The 13,203-nt window shown below is 37.2% G+C and overlaps 1 protein-coding gene across 1 annotated transcript in view; it reads right to left on the bottom strand.

The window, feature by feature from the left end:
* NEIL3 (nei like DNA glycosylase 3) overlaps nt 1-13,203 on the bottom strand; it is a 45,276-nt gene that overhangs the window by 16,183 nt on the left and 15,890 nt on the right. The window contains exons 3-6 of the mRNA XM_025886178.2: nt 6,115-6,249; nt 5,605-5,818; nt 3,294-3,368; nt 1,528-1,694 (exon numbers count right to left, since the gene is read on the bottom strand). Of these exons, the coding sequence (XP_025741963.2) occupies nt 1,528-1,694; nt 3,294-3,368; nt 5,605-5,818; nt 6,115-6,249 (591 nt within the window). The remainder of the gene's footprint in view (nt 1-1,527; nt 1,695-3,293; nt 3,369-5,604; nt 5,819-6,114; nt 6,250-13,203) is intronic.

Raw genomic sequence — 13,203 nt, 5'->3', positions numbered from 1 at the left:
AGTCGCGAGGGGAGGGAGGACAGGAAGTCGCGAGGGGAGGGAGGACAAGAAGAAAGTCACAGACACACTCGGGAAGGCGCAGGTGGGGGCCTCCCCGCACACCACGTCCAGCCCCTGGCCTTCACCGAAGCTTGCCATGGGCAAGATGGCATCTCCCGCCCCAGGTTCCACAGTGGCATCCTGCCCCGCTTGGCCGCCTATTCCCAACCACATCACTGTGCTTCTTGGCTCACTCTTTTCTTCCTACTCTGGATATTCCCTGAAGCTCGGACCTTGGTTCCTTCCTCTCTACTTTCCCTGTGAACTGATCTCTTTTGAATACTTCACTTAGCCACCGTCAAGCCATTACCCGCCACCCGGGAGATGACCCATCACACATCTCTTCAGACAGTCCGCTGTTCCTTCACAGACGCAGAGTTCATCTGTTCCACTCTACCCCAACTTTCCCGGACCCATACGGTGAACATTTACTTAGTCTGAAACTTTTCGCACTGTTCTACAATATCAGATCCGTCACAATTCTTGTCGACTTTTTACAACTTTTAACTGAAGTACCCATTTTCTTTTCCGTGTCCAGTGTCCTGACCTCAGGCCCGGTCACCTTCTCTCACTGTTACACTGCACTAGCTTCTTTACCTCTGAGGTTTAGCCTCACCATTTTCTCCTTTACTTACCCCAAAATTCTGTCTTTTTAAAGTAAACTTCAAAATCACCCTGTTTCTGTATCTTTCCCGCTTTGTGCGCATATATAGCCTCTAACATCCGTGAACTCTTGTAGCACTTAATGTCTGCACTGGTTATTTTGCTTATAAACACACACTCCTTTATATTATTCATATTTGTTCTAGTCTTTCCCAGAGGGATGTAGGGCCTTTTATTCAGGGTAAATGTGCATCGGGGAAAAGGAAGTAATCAGACCTCTTGGGAACTACTGGACACTGGTTCCAAACAGACCCTAATTTCAAGAGACTCAAAGCATGCTCCTCCAGTCAGAGCTGGGGCTTATGGAAGTCAGGGGATGAATGGAGTTGTAGCTCAGATCCAGCTCAGTGCGTCCCTGAGCCCAACCTTCATTTATGTCCCTAGTTCTGGAAGGTGTGGTTAGAAGAGACATACTCAGCAGCTGGAAGAAGCACTGCATATGTGTTTAGTAAGAAGTCGACTGTTTCACCAAAAAGACATGAATTTTGTAAAGACATCTTGCTTGTGTTTTATAGTATTACTTCTAAATAAAGCAAAAACTTTTGAAGATAGTTGCATTTTTCCAATTATTGACATATCTACGCCTCCTGCTGATCACTTTACAAATGGGATTAAAGCAAAATGCTCGATATTAACATCTGAGCTGGATATTTTTTACTGAATCCAGAAGTGGTCCATACATCATCTTCAGCTTATCCAGTTTTTTTGATGATATTATTTACTATTTCCTTCCAAGGGTTCAAATACCTTTGAATTATGTTCTTACTAATAACCTTTGAGTTAGTGATTAGGGCAAATAGTATACGTTTAAAGCAGATAACTCACCAAATGTCAACATGTTGAGGATTTTCTTTTTGACAGCGAGGACAGAAATATGTCATTCTGTTATTCTCTCCTAAGCGACACACTGTTATTTTGCAACAGCACTGACAACAGTTAGGACGCTTATAAACCTTATAGTGTTTAGAGATAACAGATCCCGTTTTATGGCACTAAAAACAAACAAACAACATTATAATATTATCTATAAAACAGTGTTGCTAAGGAGCCAAAGATACATTCCTGAAAGTCATTTCTGAAAATAATTTGTTGAAAATTTACATGTTTGTACCTAAGTCCATATAATCTTTTCTTTCATCTGAAAAAAAGATATTGATAGGATTCAGCAATATTTGTCAAACAAGATTTGTGTGAAATAACCCATTATTTTATAACTTATTAGTATTCAAAATTGTTCTTTGCATAGCATTATCTTTTTATCTAAATGGGATGTAAAAGTTCTACAATTTAAAATGTCTTTTATGCTTTTAAGTTTTTTTTAAATTAAACATAATTATGTGGTTATAAGAAAAAAGACTAGATTAGCTAGAAATCTGATTATTTTAGAACACTAAAGCTGCTCACTTTCTTTCAACAGCCAAAAACAAAAAATTTATTTCTACAGTGAAAAACTTGAGATCATCTTTTTTCGTTGACCTGACAAAGGATGCTTTTTCATTTTTAATCTCACAAATTCACTAAAAAAGAAAATAAAAATTCAAATGCCTTCCTAGCAAAGAACATGTCCCATTTGGTAGACATTCTAATTCAAAAGACATTTTGATATTCTGTCACAGTTTTATTCTACTCATATATATTTAAGGCTTCTAAAAAGACAATGTTTGGGGTTTATATCAGCACTGTAAAAAATCTCAAGGCGCAGAAATATGACTTGCCATATATAAGTTGAAAATTACACAAACAACTTCTACTGATTTAAGCAAAGTACTAAAATATCCAAAACTTAATCTGGGTCAAAAATGGGTAGTGGTCTACAATCATGTTTCCCTGAAAGAATAAGTAAGCACACAGAATATTAAAATAGCCATAATCCTCAAGGCAGACTTGTAAAGCAAGAGGTTCATTAAGACTTTAGGCCAATAAATGAAGACTCCTATCATACCTGCCTTTCTGAACATAGTAAAAATAAAAATTCTGAATACAGAAAATGGACTGTGGAGAAAAAAACCAGACATATTTATTATGCTTGGTTGAAAAGAGAAAATGTGTTTTTTTGAACTCTATATATGCAAATGTACACGCATATATACAACTTTCAAAATTTACAGGTTAACAAGTACTTCATTCTCGAAACAGTCTTTGGGATAGATAGAAAAATATTATTATCCCATTTTACAGATGAAGAAACTAAACCTAAATTATGTAAATAATCTAAACCACACTGATAGAAAGTGGCAAAACCTGACTGAATTGAGATCCATTTATTCCAAAGAATTGAGTCTCTCTCTCTCTGGGGTTCCTACATTTTACTTTCAGATGTCCAAAAACAGAACAAGAATCTAAGTAAAATGCTAACATAGTTGTTCCCCAACTTAGTATAAAGAGAATTTAATACAATTATTGTTAGACAAGTTTGGACTGACCCATGACATAAAATTTCTAGAAGTGAATTATGCCACACACACGTCCATCTCCCTTCCTGTACCTCTACATACTGACCACTAGATGGCTACAAACAGCCTTAACATTTTTGGTGCAATCCAAAGGCAAATAGTTGACAGTTTACATAGTAGAAACATTTTTCCTCTTACCCTGTAAAAAAGAATGCTGAAGTCACGTATCATTTTCACAAGGTAATGGGTCTGTTCATCTGTCAACTGACAAACCTTAAAATAGAAAAACAACTGAGGACAGTTTCATAACTTGTTACTGTTGAAAAATAATACCAGTTGCAAGTTCTAAGAAAACCATACACAGATTTAAAATATATACATTTCTTCTAGATCTCTATTTCTCACACATCTATTTAATGTCATTAACAATGGCTTTAAGTGACGGCATTAAAGATAAAAAAAAATACCATTCTTGTTTATAAATTTTAATTTTAAATACAAGTCATTCTAAATGAGTATCTCTTCTGTATCAGACATCGTCAAAGTCCCAGCATTGTGTGTCAGCCACCTTGAAAAGTCTCGCTGGATTTGCAAAAACAAAACAAAACAAAACAAACAAAAAAACAGCAAGAAGGAAGGGAGGGAAAAGGGAAAAATCAGCACAGAAATAGATGACCATCAAGGTCACCTTCAAGCTTTAAAAAAGATATGAATTTATATACATGTATTAATATCAGAGTACTTGTTAACACCTGGAAGAACTCAGAAATAGCCCTTACAGAAGAATTTTTTGTGTCATGGCCTGGCATAAATCTCAGTGTTATCTTTGTAGAATACATTATCATTTGGCATGTGCTTTCAATGGTAATGTCAGAAAACATCCTGTCTGATGACTTACTCTTGTTTATGTACATGAATGTATACAAACATCTACATACAATAGAAACTAATTTATCAGTGACTATAAAACCTAAAATCATTGAATCAACATAATCATTATGAAAATATGTATATTTTTCATTTATTTAAAGTTTAAAACATAAACACTTTTGAAACTGAGTTATTTCTTAGCATATCTTATATACTATGTTTAGTCAAATGTTAAACTGCACTTTTTCAATAATTGTGCATGCGCTTTTAGGCAGCTAATAGCTAAACTTGAGAACTGTCATTAACTTTTAAACTCCCAGACATATGGGCAAATGATCTTTTACTAGATGAAATGGCCTGCTGGATATACAGATAAAAAGTAAATTCCCAGTTTATCATAGATAATGACAATACTCTGAGTAACAATACTCTGGGTTCTTTTTTGCTAAAACATTTTTCCATTGAGGTCCAGATGATTTCAAAAAGCTTGTTCTTATTAAAATTCTGCTTCATTACTCCCATGTTACAGAAATTTAACCAACTTGTTCCAAGAGTCAAAAAGCAGAACCTAATCTAGAAAAATCACTAACTGGTTTCTTTGAAAACTTATTTCTTACTGATTTGGATTTAACGAAAACTATCTAGGAAATAATGACAGAAAATCAAAAGGTATCTTTGGACTCACGTGAAAAATGATTTCGTTTAAAGAGACCAGTTGGATGTAGATAAAAGCCCTAAAGTAGAGTTCTTCCCTTAGAAACTAAAATATACATAGCCTTCTACCTGGCTTTGGGTTCTAATCTCTCTGACTTTCTTACAACTTGGCCCTATTAATCACCATTCTCTTTCCTACAATTTTAACCTTTCCCTCCTATTTTTTTTTTCTTATATAAATAAGTTTGTGTCTCTGCAGTTGAAGAACAAGGAAAATACAACAAACCCGGTCCTTGTTCTGACCGCCCGCCCCAGCTCCCAGTGTGGCCTGTGTTTTCCCTTTATTTCAGTAGAGCTGTTTTTCAAGGGCTCCAAATTTTGTTTCCATCTCACCACTAGTCCCTTATTCCTCAGTCCCCACTCCCCAACTGCAGTGCTTATTCCCTCAAAACAGCATTTGCTAACATCAAAGTAGCTAGAAATAGGAATACAGGACTGTGTATAGGGTGTGAACTTAATATGCCAGGTACAAAGAGCAAGTTATGAGCTTACTTCATTCCTACACCCAAAAAATAATTCCTGAATGCCTTCCTTGTGCTAGATACCGCGTTCTAGAGGCTTGGATCCATCCTGTGAACACAACAGACACCTTCCTCATAAGAGATGGCAATGTAGCAGGAAGAGACAGATTTTAAATAATAAATCTAACAAGTAAAAACTAGGTTATGTTCGAAAGTGATCAATGGTATGGGGGAAATGCAAAGCAAAGCAAGTTATAGAAGACAGGGAAGGTGAAGTGGGAGGAGCGGATGCACGGAGTGGTCAGTGTTGGATGCGTTGAGAAGCTGACACAAAGACAGACCCCAGAAGCCTCTCTTTGGGGAGAATGTTTTACTGAAACACAGACTTAAGTGTTCCCTGTTGGTCCCTCAACAGTATCTAAAAATACAGAAATCATTTAAAAAAAAAAATACTTATGACCTACTTTAACAGCTGGGTGGAGGCCACTGTCAAAGAGAGCTTCATTTTTGATGATGTTCCCTACCCCAGGCAACACTTTCTGGTCCATTAACACATCACACAACATCCGTCCTTTCTGCTTCTTAACTTCACTTTCTGCTCTTGAGAAACTAAATTTAGGGGAACATACATCTAATTCTTCCATCATTCTTACTCTCTGTTGGCTTTCTGTGGAGTTTCTGTGGCAAGGAATATAAAACTCATTAATCATAAATCTAGTTATAATTTCACAAAGTGTCATTTAAAAAAGAGCTTTGATATAAACACTTTCTGTTAATCGGGGTATGAGTTATAGAGCCAAACAATGAAGACCCCAACAAACTAGATTATCTGAAGGCGCTTTCAAAATGAGGTTTTATCAATTATAGACCATTTGTAAAACATCTATCTCCACATTTCAAACCAAACTGCAGACCCATCATTGCAATTTTTCAGCTGAAGTACTTTTCTTTTCTTTTTTTTTTTTTTTTTTTACCTGAGTTCTACTGATGAGTCAAAGAAACAAATCAGATCCTTGATGAGCTGCACTTCAAAAACAGGAGAAACTCCATTTTTATTTTTATGCTGAAGTGGATTAATCATGATGGAGCCTTTCATTCCAAAATGAATCCTGAAACAACATAAAGCACAGCTTTGAGTGGCAGCAAGTACATAGTATACCTAATTTTTGTTCCTTCATTTCACTTTTTGGATTATAAGCAAACAAATGTTACTCAAGATAGGCACTTTTAGGGGGCAAAAACTGTAAGCCAATATTATATCTTTTTCTGTTATGGCTTTGTATCCTCATAAAACTAGAAGATGTGACAATTCAGTTTTTCAAACCACAAATAAAATAAATTCCTAGAGAAATAATAGGGTCCGACAATAAGCCCAAGAAAACATACCCTGTTCTTCTTTTCTTGTCAGATGAAGTACTTTTATTCATGGAACAGTCTAGTGTTTCAGCTTTCTCTCAGAGTCAAAGGCTTTGGATGAGATGAGGCTAAATTTAAATTGCCTATAGTTTTGTTTTTTTTTTAAATAAATTCTACAAAGCCACTGACATTCAAATTCTGTATTTCTAGCCACAATGGATGGGAAATGTTTACCTACTCCAAAATGATATCTACAGTTGAAGACACTCTTTTTTTCCCCCTTGCTCTAGGATACACAATGAAACAATTTTTTTGCAAAATCTTATGCATCAAAAGAGAAGAAAACAAGTCAAAATGCTATTGTCTTCAATTCTTTTAGTTTTCTCTTACCTTTATATGTATTGGGAAGAGGGGATTTATAAATATTTACGGTTAGCTTGAAAGCCACTATGCAGTGATGAAAAATTTATAATCTTTAAGTTTTTATAGGATTGATTAGCATGTCCAGTAAAAACAAAAAGAGAGAGAGAGAGAGAGAGAGAGAGAAAGTGGTTTTATGAGACCTCTGATGATGAAGATCAAAAATGATTCTCAAGATGAAATACTGTGTTCCGCCTTTCAAATCCTTCTCCTTCTAGCTTTGTTGAGTTAATAAATACGGCTCTTTTGGCAGCAAATGTTACTGCACTGTGCTTCTAATTCAAAAGCACCACGTTATAGTATTGTACAAGGTTAACCAGTCTAACTTTAAAAATGTGGGTTTTAAACTCTGTGTGCCCTCCTATCAATCATAAATGCATTTTACATGCATGCCCCATAGTTCTTGACAGGAAAAATGTGTGCCTGTAAGTACTCCATAATTTAGCTTATGGAGGTTCAACCCCAGTGAAAGGTGTACAACTGTCATGCCCAGAAGCCATCATATCTAAAATCTTTTCAGCTGCATGGCTCATAAAGTGGATTCTAAATCACTTTCTATAATGAAACTGCATCCACATAAAAAAATCTCAAAGGTTAAGACCCAAATGAAATGCAGGAGTACCCCCAATAAGAACTCTGAATCAAATTAAGTATGCTTTTTTTTGGCCTTATTAAATCTATTCAATTTAGAAGAACATATGCATAAAAAATCACAATTTTTAGGTCATTCTTATTTACTTTATTTTTATTAAATAGCAAAATGTTGTGATAATTGAGCCCAAATCAACCAACAAATGTTGGGTTTATTGTTAAGTACCTTTTATATTAAACTGAGAAACATACACCACTATCATGGAAATTTTTTGGCACAGTAACATCTGTACTGTTATAACAATTGCCATATTGATCTTTTATAGACCAGGACATAGGCTCATATCACATTTACATTCAAGAGTTTGATTTGCTTTTCAAGATTCCTCATTATAATCAACTTAGTTTAAGAAAATTTTATTAGATCCTATTTCTAACTCTTTACCCTCTCAAATCCCTTCCACCCCCAACCCAACCTTACCTAAGATCATTTACTCTGCATAACATGACTGCCTGCCAATAGTGGGCATTAGGCCCAACTTTGAGTTGGTGTCTTGTTCCTTTCTCAGATCTTGGGTTTTGACATAGTTGAATCAGAAATGGACACCCAAGTCAAGCTAGATCTATCAGTATCCAGTACCTGGATTCATCTGCCTTCTCCTGACGAATTTATGGATTTTGGCTGCAGAGAGATCAGTTTCCCATTAGTACTAGGAGATCCAACATGGGAACTGTCTACGGGAATGTTACCCAACATGGGCAGCAGAGAAGCCAAGGGAGGCTTGTCTATAGAAAGGAAGAGTACAGCAGAATTCAGTGAGGGACAGAATCAAAAAATGCAGAGTCCTCATAGCAGTTAGCCTTTGCTTCCAATTCTGCCTGAAACCCGACCGCATTATCTTCAGGTAAGATACCCCATATTCTTGTAAGAAATAATTACCAAACTCATTTAAGTTGGGCTTCTGTCACTTCTGTCACTTACAACCGAAGTTCTAACATAAAAATTATGTCCAAACTAAACACTGAAGTGATATTAAGAAATGCCTCTAGTTAGGAATAACTTCCTAAAACAAATCAATAAATAAGACCTGATACTATTTTAAACATCAGCCACATGCTTCCAGGTTATCACTATGAGAATGATCAGAATGGTCAGAACATCCTTAAGCAAACATAAGTAGCATAAATAATGGTGTTGTCACAGGTTCATCTGAGTGACGACTAACTACATTGCTAATAAGGCAACTGTGTATGAAAATTATCAAGTGGTCAAAAGTGACCTAAGGATAATAATGAGTGTAAAATAGTTGAATAGAATTATTGTAAAGCTTACGCTAGGAATTCAAAGAAGAAAGTTATAAAACAATATGGAATGAACATAGGAGTTAAAAAAGGAACAGGGAGTTCTGCATCTACTTAGGGTACAGAAGCTCAAAGGACATAGAGCTCCTATCCTAACATGGAGAGAAAAGTCATATTATTTACAGAACCGTAAATTCTCTTGAACCCATCAGAGACATCAGGCTGCAGGGAGCCAGGTGAGCTAAATTCCAAAGAGTAACAAGCCTCTTCCCCCTCCATGAGGAAAGACAGACACACAAATTATTTTACCTGTGGCAGAGTACAGGCAGAAGAGTCAGCTACTGTAAAAATAGGTAAGAAGGAAACCGCTAAAATTTTCCACAAACTTCTAAATACCAGGTGTGGCTAACTGTTTAGAATCCCTGGAGTCCCAGACACAAGTAGAGCATGGGCTCACATGTAAGCTCTTGTCCACGGGTATGCACCAGTTGGGCGTGACAAAGATGAGTCATGGGAGGGGACGGACAGAGCCTCTCTTGGTAACATGGCACCGGCCTGTAGCCGAGGGAGAGGTCCAACCAAAAGCTCTCTGTCCCTGAAGGAATAACAGAAAACGTCGTGCACACACAGTCAGCCTTGCACTGGGCAGCAAACAGAAGCAGGAGGCCATAGGGGAGGGCAGGAAAGTGTTTGCCACCAGGCTCAGGCCAAATGCACTCTGCTGAGGATGAGCAGAGCAAAAGCCATCTGTCTTTAGGGGTGAGGTAGGGCATCAGCTTTGTCATGGAATCCTGCAGTGAAATGTGGAGACATCTGTTCCCACTGAGAGAGAGGAAGGAAATGCTCTTTTACTGGAGATCACCCACACGTGGAAGGAAGAATTTGACTGCCTTGGGGAGGAAAGGATCAGTAGCTCTGAGAAAAGTGCAACCCTCAGGTCCATGTGCACAGGGCCTAAGATTAAGGCTGGTCTAGAAGAACCATTTTCCCCATCATGGACTTCTCCCTGAAAAACAGACAACAGCAGTCTACCACTGGGGTGGGAGTGGGGGAGGGGAAGGGAAGCGTGTGGAGAAATCCCCTCATGATACGAATACCCAGGGTCTGCTAAAAGCTGAGAGTAGACGACAGAAACACAGAGAACCAGCTCCAGCCACACCAGGCCACACTTGAGGCATAAAGAAGTCGGAGCCGCTGAAGTTTTTGATGTCATTGGTGCACCAAAGCCAACTACAACACAACAAAATCCGAACCAAGCTCGACTAATCAATCCCCTGCACTAATGACCTGATAGAAGAGGCATTACTATTTTGGGGGTTAAATATTATTTAATTCAGTCTCTACTGTTCCTCTAAACACGACTATCTGGAATTCAAAAAATTTATGACCCATAAGGAAAAAAACAAAAACAAAACAAAAAAAAAACAAAGGGACTCAATGTCAAGAGATAAAACAGTCAACAGAGCCAGACCCAAAGATGTGCCAGATGTTGGAACTATGAGACAGATAATTTAAAATCAACTTAACAATTAAAATTACAGTTGTCAATTGAGAATATCATGCCAGGTAATTCTGCTACAATAAGATCTCTAACCTTCCACAACTACTATAGTGCTGCACATGCATTTTATGCCAACATGTTTCCAGGCTTTTATAACCTTGCACAGAGGTGTAGATAAATCTACACAGTCAGAGCCAAGGCAGGCCATGCATGGGCCATTCTCTATTGTACGGCCCGTTGTAGATGCTTCCCACTCATGATAGATTTCTATATGCCTTCAAAAAGGATATAAGAAAGCACCAGTAACCAAGATCCTGCAAATCCACATCTAGGAATTTGTCCTAAGAAAACATCAAAATGGTAAAAGATATATGCTCAAGGACGTTAACTTCAGAGTTATTCATTAGAGTGAAAAATGGGGGAAAATGCTAATCAGTAGTGATGATATCATGATCTATGCATATGTAATATAAATTATGTATGAATATATGGTATATACACAATTTATATTTTATCTATGATATTTACAAAAACTTTTAAATGTGCCCTTTTTTGGTGGTAATAATTACGGGTGGTATTTATTTTTGCCATTAGACTTTTTGGAACTATCTTAATGTTTTATAACTGACTTTTATATTACTTTTAAAATAAGGAAAAAATGCAATAAAATGATGTGTATTATTAAATAAAGCAAGAAAAGGAAAGCAGAACTAGTAATCATGTAGGCTGTCAGGGGCAGAAGGGAAAGCCAATGAAAAAGGTAAAGCTTTCTAGATTTTCTCCAGTTACACCTGAAAGCATCATGGTAACTGAAATAGAAAATAAAAATTTCAAAATCTACCATTTCAAAAACTAAAGATGTTTCATTTTCTGCCTGTAGATTACTTTTAATGGTTAGTTTTCTTATTTTTTCTTTCTCTCCTGCTTCCTTCCTTCTCTCCTTCACTTAAATCGACATATAACATTAAATTAGTTTCACGTGTACAACATGATTCAGTATTTGTAGACATTGTGAAATGATCACCACAATTAAGTCTAGTTAACACCAGTCACCAGACACAGTTACACTTCTTTCTTGTGATGAGAACTTTTAAGATCTACTTTCTTTGCAACTTTCAACTCTGCGGGACAGTATTGTGAAACACGGTGGTCCCCGTGCTGTATGTCACATCCCCAGGACTTATTTCCTATCTGGAAGTTTGTGTCTTTTGACAATGGTCAGTTTTCTTAAATTGCAGGCGACAGAACCCAACTCAAACAGGTTTAGGCACTAAGGAATACTTAGTAGCTCACAGGACCTGAGGGAAGGTTGAAGAATCAAGCTGCAGGAAAGGAAGGAAAGCCCCTGGATCTCAGAAACAGATGGAAGGAGGGGCTAGAAGCCCTTTCAGATTCTCGGCTTTGTGCAGGCTGGTTTTATTTCTCACCACCTCACAAGCCGAGTAACACGGCCACCTACAAGTCCGAAGGCCTCACATCCTAGCTTGCCTACGTTACAGAGCCTGACCCTCCTTGGCTCCAGATAAGGAAATCTCACGGAAGAACCACACTGACCCAACTGACTATGTATGAGACAGAATGTCCAGTAAGATCATGCTAGAGTTAACTTGAACTCTGTGGTCAGTGTGGCCGGATGACCAGTTTCCAGAAGGAACGCTGTCCCTAAAAGACAAGTGAGCATGTTGGGTAGACAGAAAGCAGGACTGACTACGCTTCAAGTAACTGATTTCATTTAGAACCGTTATCACGCTTCAATTTTTCTAACATGGTAACGTGGCACATCACAAAAACTACGTCTAAGCTGTAAAACCCTTTTTTGAGTAGTGTAGAATAGACTCCTTAAAGATTGTTTCACAAACTACAAAGAACTGTCACATTATCTCATGCATTGCTGTTTCGAGGATCAGATGACTTAAACTCCAATAAATTACAAAATTGATAATGTATAAGGCTTCTCTAAAATGGCAATCCTGTAAAATATTTCAGATATGCTTCCAGAAGATGATCATTGCAAACCATCAGAGTCATATAAATCACAAATTGGAAATAGCAAAGTGTTTTGGAAAGAGAGATTCATTAAAAAAATATATCTTTTAAATGCAAGTCCAAGATGTAACAGCTGGGTTCATTTTGATGGAAAATGGCAGCTTCCAGGGTGGGTGTGTCTGAGTGAATAGACGGGTAGATACATGCCCACACGGTACTGGCAATATATATACATCCACCGTTAATAGAGGTTATATTTGGGAGTGAGATTGTGAATGTATAAATTTATCCTTGCTTGTTCCTTATGTCTCAGTTTTCTCTAATGAGTATTTGTTACATATATAGCCAAAAACTTAAAAATGATTTCTGTTTTGTTAAAGATGATGAGCTTCTTCAAAGTGTTCAGGAGTATAGGTATTAATCACACATAACACCACAACTGTGCTCTTGGAATAAATGCATATCAAATAATTTTTTTGCATTCTATGGCACTTTTAGGATCACTTGAGCACTTTGATAAATCTTTTAGTAACAGAAATAGTTATTCTAATTTGTATCTCTCTGAAGTGTGGATTTTTGCATGGTAGATTCTCTCTCAGAGGGCTAGGTCTGTATTCTATTTCTGTGACAAATGAATCCTAGGAAGATTCATGGCCTGCCCTGTAAGATGCATTAAAATCCAGGGCAATTTTAACTGTAAAAAGGTGCATGTTAAGGGGTAAATATAAGTGAGCATTAAGCGTGTTTCTTGCTACATGCTCTCTAAAATGCAGACCAGCCTGGTGGGTAGCAAGAAGAGGTGAGGAATGAAGGCTACATTTCTATCTCATGCTCACAGACTTGCAACCTCACACAACGATCACATTTCTGTGACAGAGTCATCCATTCTCTTAAGAAGCATAGGTTG

Source organism: Callorhinus ursinus, unplaced genomic scaffold (genome assembly GCF_003265705.2).
Source record: "Callorhinus ursinus isolate GAN/ISIS: 27379988/994484 unplaced genomic scaffold, GSC_fseal_2.0 scaffold17, whole genome shotgun sequence".
NCBI classification, from domain to species: Eukaryota; Metazoa; Chordata; class Mammalia; order Carnivora; family Otariidae; genus Callorhinus; species Callorhinus ursinus.
This window is presented reverse-complemented; position numbering and strand designations above follow the sequence as displayed.